The following is a 17918-nucleotide window of genomic DNA, read 5'->3' as shown; positions in this document are numbered from 1 at the left end:
ATGCCGCTTTGCAAACTTTGCAGCATGTTGCTGTGTTCTTGAGCCTGGAACTGCCACCAGGGGAAGAGCAGACTCCGGCAAAGCTATTTATAGCCCTGTGGCAAAGTGTTCATTTGGGCTTAGCACAGCTTGAGCAGGTCTTGTCACTTTTGTCTTCTCCCTCCCCCCTCGGGGGTCTATTCTAAATTCTCTAACACTCACGCCTGGGTTCTGGTTTTAGCCCCACCAGCTGTGTGACCTCAGGCAGGTCACTTTACACCTCTGGTCCCCAGCTGCTGCCTCCCCTCTAAAATGGAAGCAGCAGTCCCTGCCCCATCTGTCTCACAGGATTGTCAAGAGGCCTAAATAAGGCCGTGGAAGGGAGACCATCATCCCAACTGTTAACTGCCTTCCCAATGTGAGGGTTTATTACTATCGTTTTTGTGAACTGTAATATGAAAGGGGAAATGTCCTTCTTGCATGGGGAGGGGAGGAAGCAAAAGGAAACATTATAAAAAGGGGAAATTGGATTTTTTAAAATAATTCACATCATGGTTACCTGTCTGCAGCCAGTAAGAACCAAAGCGGTCCATGAGACTGAAGAAGGTGAGCTCAGGACTGCCTGTTGCCGCGTGGCAGGGCTGTTTGGTGGCCCACAGGTCCTGAGATCACATTCCCACTGAAGGCAGAGAAAGTCAAAACTGAGGTGACTGTGTAAACCAGAAAGGTGTTCCTTTAGTGACTCCACAACCACTTAGCAGGTGCCCTGTGCACACCAGCCACTGTGCTGAGCACTGGGGAACCCAGGGAAGAGCAGACCCCACCCTACAAAAACTGTCCCTTTGACAAAGGAGACAGACTAGCACACCAGCAGCTACTCCCAGCTCATGAGCTTAACAACTGCAGCCCTTCTGAAGACAGAAACGTCAGAATGGAGGACTGGAGCCTTCCCCTCAGTTGCTTTCGATGGTGGATGGTGTATTTAAACCAGTCCACCTACCTTGCAGGAAACCCTCTTAGACCCTCACTCAAAGCCTATTTAGTTTTGTTCTGCACATATGTTTAACAGCCCAGGTGCCCCTCGTTCCAAGCCATAGCAGTTTAAAACCAGCAAGTTCAGAGAGGACAGGGACTGGATGGCCATGAAGAGTGACACCCTAGACCCAGCAGCATTACTGTGCCCAGCCCACAACAGTGACTGGTGTTCAAAATAAAGCTATGCGTTACAGAAAGGAGAAGGGAACAAGAAAGAGTTCCTAAAATGTTCCTGAATGTAGTGCTGGCCGGACACGGTACACGTATTATCTCATGTAGTTCTTACACCAACCCAATGAGATAGGCTTTGCCTTCCACAGGCTATAGATAGGAAAACTGAGACCCAAGGAGTCGTGCACCAGAGTTACCCAGCTGGTGTGTGGCAGAGAATCTAGTGCTGCTGGACTGTGGTCTCCCTTTTTGTTTGTTACAGAAGGTCAGTAGAAAAATGTTTATCTTCATCCAGACTGACTCATGTTCTAAACAAGATGTGTCGTCCTTCAGATGGACTAAGCTTCTATTTTCTGGAAAATTCATTCGCAAGGAACAGCTCCTAATGAGACAAGGGTAGGTCAAAGAGCTGTCACGGCAGGTCCCTGGGAGGCTTCTGACTTCCTGTTCTGTGCTGCCTCTAAATTATCACGAGGTCTTTGTCCTCAGAGAGGAAGGCAGACCTGCCTGTGTCTGAGTAGAGCTCCCCCTGTCCTCGCGCTGCATCTGTTGACTCCTCTTTAACCTTTAACCTCTTTAACCTCTTTAACCTTCCTAATAAGAGTGGCTATCTTTTTGCCTCCACCTTTTAAGGTTGAGAAAGCTCCCAAAAAGTTTTCTCTATTTTGCTAAGAAAAGAGGGGAATTTCCAAAAGTGGACTTTGAATCTTGTCCCCTTGACTTAGCTGTATGTGTTTGGGCAAATTCTTCAATCTCTGAGCCTGAATTTCTTCATCTGTATGATAGAAATAATAATACCACCTCATAGGTTGTTTTGAAAATAAAATAAGATCATATGTGTAATTAGCCAAACATGTAACAGGGGCTCAAGATATGTGAGTTCCTCCCTTTCAGTAAAAGATGAGAGTTGTAAAGTCTCACAGACTCTGCCATTAATACAGTGACCTGGGATCAATACGAGGAGCCTTTTGTTCAAAAGTCTAGCCTCCAGACAGCATCTGGGATTATCTTTTCTTTAAAAGAAAGTTTCTCGGGACTAAACCCCATTCATCAGAGGGAAACCCAGGAGACTGCCTGCCTTTGTTGAGCCAGGATTTTATTACATAATTGAGATATGAGGGCTGCCTATGTTTTCTACAATTGTGATGGGGGCAACATTTATAATGTAGCTGATGGAGAAATGACTATGATCTGAGGATTCATTATGAGAAGTATATCTAGAATTGGGGAGGCGAAAGTCCCATATTATCAGAGAAGTCTAGAGAAAAGGCAATGTGATCACTGCTTTGAGGGAGTTGAAAGCCTTTTTCATTAAGTGATTTCGGTTTACTCTCCAGATCCTTCACTGTACCAATGAGCAGAGGCTGTGGAGATGAGATCTGAGTTAAGGAACAAACATTCTAATTCACGTGTACCCCAATGAGATGTTCCGAACTGCAGGACGGGCTTTCTTAGGCGTTAAGAGAGTTCAAAGAGTTGCCTTCAGTTCCATCTGAAGGAGGAATGGAGGAGCACTCCTCTAACTCTCAGACTTGACAGTAACTTTTCTCCAATGTACAGATGCTCTTAGGGGCTCTGACCCACCTGCCGTGGGCAGACCCTGGCTTGGCATTGAGACCCTAATGAAGGGCAACCAGAACCTTCCTGGAGTCCAAAGCAATCAATCTCTTCTTGTCACATTCTCCTGGCCTCTGCTGTAGGCCAAGGGACACAGAGGGGTGTGACATCAATTGTTTCCCAATGTGTTCATGGCTCTCCAGGAATGAACTGCAGGATTATTTAAGGTTCATGTTTTAAAGTGTGTACAGGTCAGGGGTGCCTGGGTGGCTCAGTCGGTTAAGCCTCCAACTTCAGATCAGGTCATGGTCTCACAGTCCATGAGTTCAAGCCCCATGTCGGGCTCTGCACTGGTAATACGGAGCCTGCATGGGATTCACTCCCTCTCTGGCCCTCCCCAACTTGTGTTCCCTCCCTCTCTCTCTCTCACAAAAATAAATAAGTAAATAAAGTGTGCACAGCTCATCACAGTGCACAGAGTATCTATTGCAATGATCATGTAATTTTTATCTTTAGTTCCAATAAGGTGACATATTACATTTATTGATTTGTGAATGCTGAACCATCCTTGGATCCCAGGGATAAATGCCACTTGGTCATAGTGTATAATCTTTTTAATGTGTTCTCAAATTCAGTTTACTAATATTTTGTTGCGAATTTTTGGAACTGTATTCATCAGGGATATCGGTCTATATAGTTTTCTTATAGTGTCCTCATCTGGCTTTGGCCAGGCCCTCATATTTAAATTTTTATTCAGTGTTTATTATTTTATTATATATGTTTCCAGTAAACTACCTTGGATCTCTTGAGAGATAACAAGGAGAAAAATTAATAAATTCTCTGGTAAGAGGAGGCCTGAGCCCTCTCCACCTGTCTCACAGGGCACAAAGCCTTGAACAAATGTTTGACTCTTGGTACCTTCATGGTCAACCCATCTGTTGCAGGCATATGAGGAGAACATGTATGGTAGCAAATACCAATGGATCATCCCAGGCTGGTATGAGCCTTCCTGGTGGGAGCAGGTGCACACAGAAGCCAACTCATCCCGTTGTCTCCGGAAGAATCTGCTTGCCGCCATGGAGGGCTACATCGGCGTGGACTTCGAGCCCCTGAGCTCCAAGCAGATCAAGACCATCTCAGGAAAGGTCAGTGCCGCAGTCTGCCCATTTCAGTCCTCAGGCCCATCTCTTTTGATCATCTTGTCTGATGATGTTGGCACAAAGTACCCAGTTCTTATTCTAGCCTTTGCTGTGGGACTCTGAGCAAATCACTTGGCCTCTCCGAGCCTGTTAAATGGGGATAGCCAGCCATCCACTGCATGCCCCTCTAAGGAACGGTGAGGATCAGATAAGGTATGAGTGCTTTGCAAGCACAAAACACAGTGTTTATGTAAGCGATAGAATTGTGATTTTTATAGCACCAACTACAGGCAGTCTGCCTTTCACACTCTGCCAGAGTTTCACTCCATGTACCTCTGACCTGCAATGTCATTTCTCAGGCTCACTGATGCTCCTGTCAGCCTCGAGGGGAGGACAGACCCCCTCAAGTAGACTTTGGGAAACACATGCCATAGACCGGCCAGACTGGCTTGAGCCCCAGTTTTGCCACTTACTAGCTGTGTGACCTTGAGCTTGGGTTCTCCAAGCCATTGTTTCCTCATCTGTAGCGTAGCAGTGAAAATACTGTCCTCTGATGGCACATGGTACGGTGGCCGACACGGTGCCTGGCCCTTCATTGCTGTCATAACTGGGAGCAGGACCTTGGACAGGGTCTCCACATGTTCCCACAGGCATTACTAACCCCTCCCTGTTTATCTTGGAGGGCTGTGAGAGAGCCAGTAATGTGGCATTCCTGAGTATTTCAGAAGTTCCCCCGTGATTACCTATCAGGGTGTTATCAAGAATCAGGTGATGGTGGCCCTGGTGAATGACTATAGTAACATCTGTCTCTTAGTTCTAACCACCAGCCAGAATTGACAACAACAGTGGGTGTAATTCTCTTCTGCCTTCTCTGAGCTCAGGTTGTTAATTTTTCCACCCAACCACAGCTCCACTGAAGGAATTAAACTTCATGGCAAAGTTATATATATACACATGTATATAAAATCGTTTATATATAAATTTTTTTATCCATTATTTAATCTCAATCAGAGCCAACTCTATAAGAATGATTTATTGATTTCTCAAAAAAATGGCAAATCATTAGGACACATTTTGTAAACAACTCTTTAGATCATGCTGGCACCTGAGGGAAGCTGGAAAAACACTCTAGCTAGAAAATGCTGGAAGAAATATTTTCATACAAAAATCAATGAGCATATAGAAAGTTTTTTGAGATGCTGAATAATGCACAGAAACAACTCATTTTATTTCAAGTGTTATTTTTAAAGGTGTCAAAGTTCGTAGCTTATCAGCAGAGACTTGAGTCCGGGGACACTCTAGACTCAACCTCAAAATAACATAAGATTAGGAAAATACAAAGACTAAGCAAAGGATTGCATGCAAGCAGGCAGCACAGTAACTGAACTGAGGACTTAGGAGACCAAAGACAGAAATGATTACACACGAGGGCTGTGAAGCCAGGGTGCTTAAGGGTCATAAGACACCGCAAGAAGGCCTCGAATGTCGTTCTAAGCAGCATGGATGTGGCAGGGTGGGTGAGCCATGCACGAATGTGAGCAGTACACAGTAATGCATTTTGGGAAGATCATTTTTTGTGGTGTCTTGGGGGAAATGCTCTGACTGTAAAACAGCATCTTCCAGGTCACTGACTTTAATTTTTTTCATTTTAATATTTTTATTTGGAGCTAGTGAGGAGGCTGACCTCACCCCCATAACTCTTGTGCCTGGGAATGGAATACTTTGTGGTTATTCCTGGGGCTGTTCACTTTACCCCTCAGTATGGGTTACTCACTGACAGGCCTCCCAGAAGGGAGTTAGTGCCATTAAAACAGAGCCAGGCTCCTGGCATGGGGAGCTTCCAAAATTCCAGGACACCCAGTCCCTGTCTCTAAGGTTTGAAGCAAGAGACAGCATTTCTGAGGTGCTGGGGTGGCTCAGTCGGTTAAGCATACAACTCTTGGTTTTGGCTCAGGTCATGATCTCATGGTTCATGGGTTCAAACCCTGAGTTAGGCTCTGTGCTGACAACATGGAGCCTTCTTGGGATTCTCTCTCTGCCTCTCTCTCTCTCTGCCCTTCCCTGGCATGTGCTCTCTCTCTCTCTCTCTCTCTCTCTCTCTCAAACTCAATAAATTAAAAAAAAATTAAGACAGCATTTCTTACATTATCCTGAGGTTACAAGATGACTGAAATTAATTGGGAAAACCTGGGGCATCTGCCTCTTGAAAGCAGAGGGTTTAGGGCTCCCCTACAGATCATCTAGACCAGCCTCCTGTCAGATTCTCAGATCCTTCCAGTAGCCAAAGAATTGCTACTTCTCCTTTAATTTTCTCCACTGGTCTCCCAGGACCCCCACAGGTCCAGCTTGTGGTGACCATATCCCCAGAGATTTCCCTTGCCCAAACTAAACAGCCCCAATCCCTCCAGTTGGAATTCACATGCCCAGTGCAGAACCTAAGGGCAAAATTTAAAGCCATGCTTGAATCCTCAGTAGTCAAGATGAAAAGTATTTTCATCAAAATGAAATATTTTTTTAAATTCAAAATTAACACACACAAAAATCCATGATGAACAAAATATCAATATTTTAAATGAAGATAAGATTCCCAGGACTGGGATTAGGGTGAGCTAAGTGATTTAGGACACACAATGGCAAGACTGGATCTTGTCTGTATTTAAAATTCTGATGTTCCTCGTGGATTTTTTTTTTTGCATTTGTTTTGATTTTTAAAAATACTGCCTTAAAATGTCATTGGTCTTGATTATTGAGGTATTTGGCTCCCTCTTCCGTGTTATGCCTCGCTCGCCTCCCCCTGGTCCCGGCCCTGAACAGGTTGTGTTGATCCAGCCCCTTCCGTGCTTAGCCCATCCTCCGTGCTTGCTCTTGTTGAACCGTCTCTCCTTGGGGTGTGGGGCCTGTGGTTGAATAAAACATTCTTATTTGTGGTCTGACCACCGCCAGGTTCCCCAACTAACCTCCAAGAGTCTACAGTCAAAGGAAAGTCTAGAGAGGTGGGAAATGGTTCCTGAATTTGGATTTGTGTTATACGTGAGTGCTGGGGACTGTGGTCAGCCTGACACAGGCTGCTGAGCTGATGCCGATATTGGGGTCCATCAGTGTCCATGAAGACAAGCAGACACTTGCAGAACCAAGTGAATGAGCTCTTGACATTCTCACTAGGGAAGCTAAGGCGCAGAAAAGGCTAAGGAGACATACCCAAGATCCTCGTGGTCGGTTGAATAGCGGCCCCTAAAAAGGTATGTCCATGTCCCAACCCTTGGAAGCTGTGAATGTGACCCTAACTTGAAAAAACATCTTTGCAGATGTAATTGATTTAAGGATCTTGAGATCATCCTGGACTATTCAGGTAAACCCTAAATCCAGTGGTGAGTGTGCTGAGAAGAGAAAGGCAGAGGGAGATTTGCCACATGGAGAAGGTCATGGGACAGCGCAGGCAGAGACTGGAATGATGCATCTTTAAGAAAAGGAGTGCCAAGGATTGCTGGGAGCCACCAGGATCTGGGAGAGACGCATGGAACGTTTTCTCCTGCAGAGCCTCTGGAGGGAACCAGCCCTTAGTTTCAGACTCCTGGCCTCCAGAACTGGAAGAGAATAAACTTCTGTTGTTTCAAGCCACCCTGTTGGTGGAAATTTGTTATGGCAGCCCCAGGAAATTGGTACAGTCACCCAGCAAGTCAGGGACAGCCCCGGGACCTGAAACCAGGACTGCTCATTCCCTACCCAGGACTCCTTCCCTTCTGCCATGCTCTCTGCCTAGACTTGCAACGGGCTTCGAACAGAATGCACCCAAATCAGCCCTCTCTGTCTCAGTGGGGCACCTCTCATAGGTGGCATAACAGGAGAGTGTGGGTCTGGTGGTCAGGAGATCTAGCATAAATCCTGGCATTCTCACCAGTGAATCGGCCTCCATAGCTAGTCACCCCACCCCCACCCCAGTCTCAGTTTCCTCAACTGAGAATGAGAGATTTGAACCCAATAGCTGCAGGGGTCCTTCCACAGCTAAGTTCTCTGGCTCTGTGTAAATATGGTACTGGGTTCTTACAGTGAGCTGTGTGACAGGTTGTAATGTTAAGTCTTGGAATCCCCAAGTGACTCCTAGTAGAGAAAGTTGCAGAATCAGACAGAACAGTGGCCCCTCTTGGAACATGTTCTTTGAGGTTCCCTCTTCCATACACCTGTTGCCAGCGTCAGGACATCCCCAACTCTTTCACTGGCATCCAGGAGAGTTCTGGAAGGAAGAAAAACAAAGTCATGGGCCTCCAGAGCACGTTCATCACTCTCCTCCTACTGGAATTTCCAATGATGGGACAAGTGCAGACGTTTGTGCTTCCCTGAGCACATCCGGAGCTCAGTTTCCTAGAACCTCGTGAGGACAGTCTCTAGGCACTTGCTTTGGCTCCACTGTCTGGCCTATTCTCCTCATTGAGATTCCCCATTACCACTCTGCTCCCCCTTAAAGACTCTTTGACATCGATGATTTCCATTGTCAGCTTTCACTTTTCAAAGTCCCACTAGGTTTGTTTCCAGTGTGAGCATTTAAAACTCTAGTTAGGTTTCTCTGGTGATGGCTCAACCTCTCTGGACATGTTTCCTGTCCTCCTGCTGAGGCACAGAGCTGGACCAAAGCACCAGATGGAAATGTTCCCAGAGCCCTGGAATCCCTGGGGACCTCAGAGGTGGCCCCAATCCCCCATCAAATGCACAGGCTCATTCTTTGGAAGAGTTTTGTAATGTTTCTGGCAAGAACCTTCTGCAACCACCCATGACTGTCGACGCAACATGGAAGAACTGGAGGAAACACAAATCAAGTGGGTGCTCAACTGGAGCTGGTGACCCAGAAAAAGCTTCACCCATCTCATTATCACTGCCGTGTGAGCTCCCTGACAAAGAACGCGGAACTTTTAGGCAAATTCTAGGTTCTAGAGAGGAGGAAGGGAAGGGGCCATGGAAAAGTAGGCATGCTCCCTAGGGAGGTGACCCTTCACAGTGCTGCTGCCTCTGCCTCCCACCTTCCCCAAGAAACTCCTCTTCCCTTTTGCTTCCCTAGGAATTCACTTCGATGGGGGACAGGTAGTGTAGCAGAGGAACACAGGCTGTGGGGGGAAGGGTGTAGTAACCTATGGAGGGTCTTAAGGAATAGGGCACTGGCTAGATTTGATTTTTGGTGCCACCACTTCCCAACTGGGAGACTCTGAAAGATGGTTAGTTGTCCATACCAACATCCACAACCCCCGTCCACCTCAGTAACACAACTCTGGTTTTTAAGTAGGAATGTTGCCACCTAGCTGAAAAGGGACATTCCCCAGCTTCCCTTGTAGCTAGATGTGGCCAGGATTCTAAGTCTGGCTAATGGAATATAAGTAGAAGTGTTACGTGGGACTTCTGAAAGTCTCCTTTAACAGGAGTGCTTCCCTTCTCCTGTGTGTTGGCTGGATATGGATGGGATGGCTAGAGATCTAGCAGCCACATTGGGTCAAGAAGTGACTGTGAGAAGGAAACTTCATTCTAGGGTGGTGTTGCCTACAATTTTAGTATATGTGCTGCCAAAGCGAGCATGGGTGGTGTTGTCTACAGATAGGAGCTGGCTCCCTGATTACACTGTGGAGCTGCCCTAGCAACCATGCACTGCCTACCCATGGACATTTTTTTTACATGAGGAAAAAAAAAACTACTATGCCCAAGTCACTGATAATTTTTTTTCTTTTATATACAGCTGAATCAGATGACATAGTGATAGTGATCACTAGTGATACAGTGACATTGAGCCAGTCATTTGACCTTTCTGAAATTATTTCTCATCTACAACATTGGGATAACAATATCTCTTTTATAAGATATAAGAATTAGATAAAGTGAAGCAAAGAAAAGTATCTTGCAGAGTCCCAAACACACAATAGGTGTTCAGAAAATTGTGGTTCTCTTCCTCCTTTAGCACAGCAGCCTCAGGGCCAGAGAAAGGAGTAGTGAGTCAGTTTACACACACCTACACACAAATCTGCTCTGGCTTGTGATTGGGATTTTACTGAATTTGTAGATTGATTTAGGAAAAATTGACTTAATAATATAGTCTTCCAATCCATGAATTTTGTATATTCTTGCTTTTACCTGGGATGTCTTTAATTTCTCTCAGAAATGCTTTGTAATTTTCTGTACACAATTCTTGCACATACTGTGTTTGATTTATTTCTAGGTATTTGATGTATTTTGTTGAATCTATGTGCAAATTACTATTGGGTGCATATGTAGGGTGGAATTTCTGAGTCACAGGGTATGCATATGTTCAGCTTTAGTAGACCGTGCCAAACAGATTTCTAAAGTGGTTGTACCAGTTTACACACCCACCAGCAGTGATTGAGAGTTCCAGTTGGTTCACATGCTCACCAACATTTGGTATTGTCGGCTTTTTAATTTTAGCCAATCTAGTGGGTGTGTAGAGGTATCTCATTCGAGTTTTAATTTACATTTCTCTGATGACTAATGAAGTCGAGTATCTTTCCATATCTTTACTGGTCATTTTGATACCCTCTTTTACAAATTTCCTGTTCAAGTCTTTTGCCCATTTTTCTACTTGGATTCTCCATCTGTTTCTTACTGATTTATAGAAGTTGTTTTTATATTCTGCACATGAATCCTTGGGTGGTTATATGTACTATTTATATCTTCTCCCATTCTTGAACTTACCTTTTCTCTCTTAATGATGTATATTGGTAGTAGTCTAGTTTATTGTAGTCTTAATTTTAATGTAGTCTAGTTTATTAGTCTTCTCTATTATTTTAATTTTAATGTAGTCTAGTTTATTAGTCTTCTGTACTATTAGTATGTCTGTGTTCTGTTTAAGTGTCTTTGCCCACCCACACTCATGAAAACATTTTCCTATCTTATCTTTTAGAAATTTTGTTTTCCCTTTCACGTTTAGATGTAGAATCCACATGAAATTAATTTTATGCATGGTCTGAGGTAAGATCAAGATTCATTTTTTGTTGATATTAATAACCCGTTGATTCAGGACCATTTATTGAAAAGTCCATCATCCTCACCACCAGCACCGCCATGCTAGAGTGTCAACTCTGTCATATATGTAGTGTGCATCGTGGATCTGTTCCTGGATTTTCCATTCTCGCCATTGGTCCATTTGCATATCCTTTAACCAATACCACTGTCTTAATAACTGAAACTTTATAATAAGACCTGATACCCAGTAGTGTAATCTTTCATCTTTTTTCTTCTTCTTTAAGATTTTCCTGGATGTTCTTGGCCCTGATGTCATTTTTTGTTTAAATCTACTCACATATTTGCACTTTTTATTACTTTTCATTCCTTCCTGCAGTTCTGTTCTTTTTGTGATCATTTTCTTTCTACCTGAAGAACTCTTCTTGGTCTTTCTTTTACTGTGGGTTGGCCATAGACAAATTCTCTCTGTTTCTGGGTGTCTGAAATTTTCTTTCTCGCACCTTTAATTTTGAGGTGTAGAATTCTAGATTGTCCATGATTTCTCTCACCACTATAAGATGATTTCTTTGTTTTCAGGCTTCCATTGTTTCTATTAACTCAGCTGCTTGACTTTTTGTTGCTCTTTTTTTTTTCCATTATGAAGTTCTTTTTTATTAAATTCAAGTTAGTTACATACAGTGTAATCTTGGCTTCAAGAGTAGAACCCAGTGATTCATATCTTATATATGACACCCAGTGCTCATCCCAAAAAATGCCCTCCCTAATGCCCATCACCCATTTAACTCATCCCCCCCCACCCACCCACCTCCCCTACAGCAACCCTCAGTTTATTCTCTGTATTTGAGTCTGTTGCCTCCCTCTCTATTTTTATCTTATTTTGCCTTCCCTTCCCCTGTGTTCATCTGTTGTGTTGTTGCTCTTTTGAAGGTAATGCATCTTTTTTCCCTAGCTGCTTTTAAGATTTTGTGACTTGGTCTTCAGTTTTACTATGCTGTACTGAAATGAGGTTTGCTTTGGGTTTATCTTGATTGTAGTTCACAAAGTTAATACAGGTTCATGAATCTGTGGATTGATGTGTGTTTGGAGAGATTCTAGCATAATATCCCTTTAAACATTCTCTCTTTTCCTCATATTCCAAGACGACAATTATACACATGCTAGACATTTTCAAAATATTCCCTATATCTCTTATGTTCCTTTCTTATTCTCGACCCCTTTTCCCTCTCTGTGTTTCAGTCTGAATATTTATTACTGTTTACTACTACTAACCTTTCTTCCAGTTCACTAACCTACTTTCTGCTCTGATAATATACTGCTTCAGCCATCTATTGAGTTCTTAATTTCAGTTGTCATATCTTTCATTTTTAGACTTTTTGTTTTATTCTTTTTTCTTTCACAGCTTCCAGTTCTCTGATAATGTTCTGTATCTTTTAATCTATTTTCCTGAACACATAAATGTTACTATTTTATTTTTTTTTAATTTTTTTAACGTTTATTTATTTTTGAGACAGAGAGAGACAGAGCATGAACGGGGGAGGGGCAGAGAGAGAGGGAGACACAGAATTGGAAGCAGGCTCCAGGCTCTGAGCCATCAGCCCAGAGCCTGACGTGGGGCTCGGACTCACGGACCACGAGATCGTGACCTGAGCTGAAGTCGGATGCTTAACCAACTGAGCCACCCAGGCGCCCCATAAATGTTACTATTTTAAAGTCATGTCTAATAACATCAAGATTTGGATCACCTGTGGGTCTGTTTCTATTGTCTTTTTTTCTTATTTCCTTTATTCTTTTCTTCTTTATTCCCTTCCTCTCTTTTTGCCTCCTTTCCTCCCATCTGTTCATCCTTCCTTCCTTCCTTCCTTCCTTCCTTCCTCCCTCGCTTCCTTCCTTCCTTCCTTCCTTCCTTCCTTCCTTCCTTCCTTCCTTTTCTTTTTCCATTATTTGGTCCCATTTCCTGGTGTATCTTTTAGATTTAATTAATTTAATTGGAGATGAAAAAAATATAGCAGCTACAGAATGTGTTATCTTTCTTCAGAGATTTATTTCTCTTTAAGAAGGCTGTTAGACTAGGGGAAGATCACCTTAATCCAATCAATCAATAATTGAGTGGATTCCAGGCTTGGTTTTGGTTTTTATAAGGCCTCGTCTATTTTGGTTTGCCCTTATTCATGGTATTTGTTCTTTAGTGTTCTTAGCTGAAATCCTAGGGTGTTTACTGGCCCTGAGCTTCAACTTTTGTCTTCCTGATCCTGTGAGACTCCAAATACTTCTGCTTAATTTCTAAACCCCTCAGTAGCCACTTCTTGGTTTCTCAGCCTCTTGCTTTATGCAGCTTAGTTACCATGAAATATTTCAAGTGCAAATGCTAGTCTGAAAACTGGGCTCACTTTTCTGTACTTCCTTTCCTCCAAGACCTTGGGCCTACAAGCCTTGCAATCCTGATAACCCGGAACTACCGTTTTTTGTCTTCCTCTCCCTGTGGGACTGCTGAAAACTCTGACCCAGAGCGTGGTTTCCCTGCAGCTAGCCTTCCTACTTACAAATCAGCAAGGAAATAGCCAAGAAAGCCAGACACTGCTCAAAGCATTCTCTTCTCTCCAGCATCTTGCCCCTCAAGTCCTAGATGTCCTGGTTGCTTTGTTATGCCTTTGAACAGCTATTTTTATGTTTTATTCTACTTCTCTGAATGTTTCTTCATGGGAGCTCTGGTCTGATATAAGCCATTTCATCACAGTCAGGGTGGAAATCCGAACGGAGACTCTTTTGCCTAAAAGGTAGAGGACAGCACCCTGGGGACAGGATAGCATGCCACTGTCTTCAGCCCTTTGAGAGGCTGTTGTGCATAAGAGGGAACAGCTTCGCGAGGAGGACGTTGCTTGTGGAATACAGGTTATGGGCGTGTTGCAGATGCTGCATTAGTTTCATAGAGGGCAAGCATGCCTTAAGTGGAAGGCTCTTCCTGGAGAGACAGCTTCTCAGTGCCAGACGAGTCTAAAAGATGGAGCTCAGCAAACATCTGGAAGTTGCTATTGAGAAGATCCAGTAATCAGATTGTAGGAGGGGCTTAATCAGCGGTAACCGATCTGTGTATTCTTGAGATCTTGCAAGGTTTTTAGAAATACAGATTCTTAAATTATCTCATAGACATACTGAATCAAAATGTAGGGCCCTGGCATCTGCATTTAACAAGGTCCCCAGATGATCTACAAACTGGAATACAGGAGCAAGGAGACTAAATACCCCCCAGTGGACCTTCCAAATGAGACTTTGTGATCCCCAAATCCCAGATGCTAGAGAGAAACTCTGCCAGCTTTGTCACTCTGGGGGTGGTGGCTCGAGATGTGGAAAGGGATGCCTTCTTCACCTTCTCCTGTCTTCTGTCCATGAGGCTCCCCTCTCCCAGAAAGCAGGACTCTGCCTGGTTCTGTTGGAATGACAGGCCCATAAGGTTTAGTCACATTGTGGGTTAGCAAGCTTGTGTGGGCTAGCCTGGGAGCGTAACCACTATTTATAACATGGTTTCTGTGGGGAAATATGTTCCAAGTTCCAACAACTGCCTTTCAAAAATATGCTGGAGCACAACCTGTCAGTAATTGGGACTATCTATATAAAGTTATTTTCTCAGAAACTTTTAGCATCTCATGATAAACCTGACCTCAGAGAATGAGTAATTAATCAGCCTTCAGTGTCAGCTCTACAATGGGAGAAATTCTGCCCTGAATAATCGGAGGCCTGCTTGAAGAACAACTACTAGTTTTTTCTCAGACAATTGTGAGAGTGTTTCTTCCTGCTGTCATTGTTTTGCCCAAGGGAGTTTGGTGCTGGCTTCACCTGGAAAGTGATGAATGGCCTGGGACATAATGTGGTGGCAACGGCTTCAACTCTGTGCTTGCAAAGACAGTAAGAATGAGGTCACCTTTCCGGGCTTGGCTACACCTGTTCCATTCCAAGGACTCTTCCCACAGAAATGAGGTCAACAGCCATATTTCCAATGTTCTCCCCCCACGTCCTACCCCTCACCCCCTGGATGAAGAACAGTGCTATGCAAGAGAAAAGATGTGGATTTACAAGTGTGCATGTAATAAGTATACATAGGGGCCCCAAAGTTTAAATAAATGATGTGATTTTGGTCCTCCTCCGGTCCCCACAAAGAAATAACCCCGATAAAGTATGTCAAAGAGGTTAAAAAACTATACTCATTTATTCCCTGGTGAGACCACACTGAGAATGTTTGCCTCAGATCTGGACCCCTGACTTTAAAAGGGTCATAGAAACCTGGAAGAATGACCCAGTGGCATGTTCTGGGTAGGGAAGAGGTCTGGAAATATCATCTGAATATAATCATTAGATTGAATGAAGGGGACTCAAATACAGACACCACAGGCCCTCGATGCTTTTGTGTGCATTGGAGAAAGCTCATAGGAGCAAAGTCCAAGACAGAAGTCAAGGGGCCTCATTCCTTTGATGCTTAAAGCATTTAGAGAAGTACAAATTCAAGTAATTTGTAATACTTTTAACATAGCCGATAGCTAAGTCAAGAACCAGAAACAGACCCAAATCATATTGAAAAATCAAAGAAAATATAGCTAAATAGTAAAAAGTGGAAAAATAGCAAGGATGCATTAAAACAAAACATTAAAAGCTGTGACTGTCACCATAGCAATATGGCATAAAGAAGTGCACCTAAGAAATAAAAAATTGCCTATCAGTATTTGAAAGGAGCTCGCTCTAATTATTAATCAGAGAAACCCAAATTAAAATTAAAAGGAGACATACTTTTTTTTCTGAACCTAACAAACTGATGATGATTTTTAAAATCGAAATACCTATTGTTGTCAAGGATGCAGAGAAGTGGGTACTTTCATACACAGTGGGATTTTAATTTCTCGTATTTGGAGAGAATAATTTGGCCCAAATATGGGTGAATCATGTTTAGGTATGTTATATACTTTGCCTCAGCAATTATGCCTCTGGGGATTTATTCTGAAACAATAACTACCAGTATGTGTTCAGAAAATTTAGATACAAGGATGCTTTCTGCAGTCCTGTAATTGGGACAAATTCAAAATAGCGTAAATGCCCAATAATTGGAAATTGGTTAAGGAAGTAAGGTAGTATCAGAATGGCTAGAATTAACAACTCAGGAAGCAATAGATGTTGGCAAGGATGCGGAGAAAGGGGAACCCTTTTGCCCTGCTGGTGGGAATGCAGACTGGTGCAGCCACTCTGGAAAATAGTATGAAAGTTGCTCAAAAAGTTAAAAACAGAACTACCCTATAACCCAGCAATTGCACTACTAGGTATTTATCCAAAGGATACAAAAATGCTGATTCGAAGGGGCACATGCTCCCCAATGTTTATAGCAGCACTATCGACAAAAGGCAAATTATGGAAAGGAGCCCAGATGTCCATCGACTGACGAATGGATAAAGAAGATGTGGTATATACATACAATGGAATACTACTCAGCGATCAAAAAGAAAGAAATCTTGCCATTTGCAACAAAGTGAATGGAACTAGAGTGTATTCTGCTAAGTGAAATAAGTCAGTCAGAGAAAGACAAATAATGTGATTTCACGCATATGTGGAATTTAAGAAACAAAACAGATGAACATAAGGGAAAGGAAGCAAAAATAAGATGAAAACAGAGGGAGACAAACCATAAGCGATGCTGAAATACAGAGAATAAACTGAGGGATGGATGATGGAGGGAGGTGGGGGAGGGGAATGGGCTAGATGGATGATCGGTATTAAATGGGAGCACTTGTTGGAATGAGCACTGGGTGTTATATGTAAGTGATGGATCATTAAATGCTACTCCTGAAATCGTTATTACACTCTGTGTTAACTAACTTGTATTTAAATTTTTAAAAAGGAAGTAAGGCAGCACGTGCACATTCTGGAGAACTGTTGACCCCTGTCAGCACAGATGTGGGCAGGTCCTTGGCTCTTTAGGGCATCCTGGGTCAGCAGCTGCGCCAGGCACACTGGGAGGCCAGGTTGGGCAAGACTCCTTTACTATTAGTAACAGTGGGTGGCATTTGTGGGGCACCTTCCATGTCCTGGACACTGGGCTGGCTTTGTGTGCTTCATGTCGCTGAACCCTCATGGCCAACCAGCAAGAGAGGACACAGAGACCTGGAGGAGATAGGACCACACCACAGGTCACAGTTAGCAAACCACAGAGCCAGGGCTGGAGGGTAGGCCTGCCTACTTCCAAATCCTCTGTCATTACCACTGTGCCAGGCTTTTACCTATGTTGCCAAGAGGAAACTTCTAGATCATCTGATCCAACCTCTTCATTTCTCAGATGGAAAAATTGAGGCTTGGAAAAGATCTCTGTAGGTATTGCTTTGGGTTCTGGGGATACCTCAGTGATCAAGACAGATAACATCCTGACCCCATGGAGCTTAATTCTAGTTGTGGGGGCGGGAGGAGGAGGAGGAGGGAGAGCTGGAACAACAGATAACATGCAAATAAACACAGAAGTAGGAACGTTGCAGGACGTGAAAAGTGCAGTAAAGAAGAAAAACCAGTGGCTAGAGAATGCCTGGAGTGAGGAAGCTTTAAGAAGGGTGGGTCAGGGAAGCCATCCCTGAGAAGTGAGGAGTGTTGACATTTGAATGCAGAGAGTATCATGCAAAGAGCTAGGGAGACTTTCTAGCAGAGGAAACAGCTACTGCAAAAGCCTGAGGTGCGAACAGACTTGATGTGATCCGAGGACCCAGGAGGTCTAGGAGAGTGTGCACCTCGTAACAGCCCCGCATGCTCCCCCAGCAGGAGTGAAATGCCGAAGCCAGCCCCATGGAGTGCGTGAGGGTGAAGGGTGTGAGGGGCAGTGAGGAGGGGCTCAGGGTCCTAAGCTGGACAGCGACGGTGCTGCCTTCTTGAAGAACCCTCGGATTTGAGGAGTTTCTGCCCTGTGCTTTGAGTGGTGAACAAATGTGATGGCTGGACATGATGCATTTCCAAGGAGAACTGTAAACAGGGATAAGACCTACATCATCCAATGGAAGCGAAAAAGAAGGAGGGGGAATCATTGCTGGGACACCAGCATTCCCGTTTGGTCAGGCAGAATTCCTC

At 43.8% G+C, this 17918-nt stretch overlaps 1 protein-coding gene across 1 annotated transcript in view; it reads left to right on the top strand.

Moving 5' to 3' along the window:
- Window positions 1–17918, top strand: part of GABBR2 (gamma-aminobutyric acid type B receptor subunit 2) — a 350606-nt gene that overhangs the window by 191323 nt on the left and 141365 nt on the right. Inside the window, exon 6 of the mRNA XM_043566839.1 lies at window positions 3687–3887. Within this exon, the coding sequence (XP_043422774.1) occupies window positions 3687–3887 (201 nt within the window). The remainder of the gene's footprint in view (window positions 1–3686; window positions 3888–17918) is intronic.

The sequence above is a fragment of the Prionailurus bengalensis genome, chromosome D4, assembly GCF_016509475.1.
Source record: "Prionailurus bengalensis isolate Pbe53 chromosome D4, Fcat_Pben_1.1_paternal_pri, whole genome shotgun sequence".
NCBI classification, from domain to species: Eukaryota; Metazoa; Chordata; class Mammalia; order Carnivora; family Felidae; genus Prionailurus; species Prionailurus bengalensis.
The sequence above is the reverse complement of the archived record's forward strand: the minus strand, read 5'-3'. Positions and strand labels throughout refer to the sequence as shown.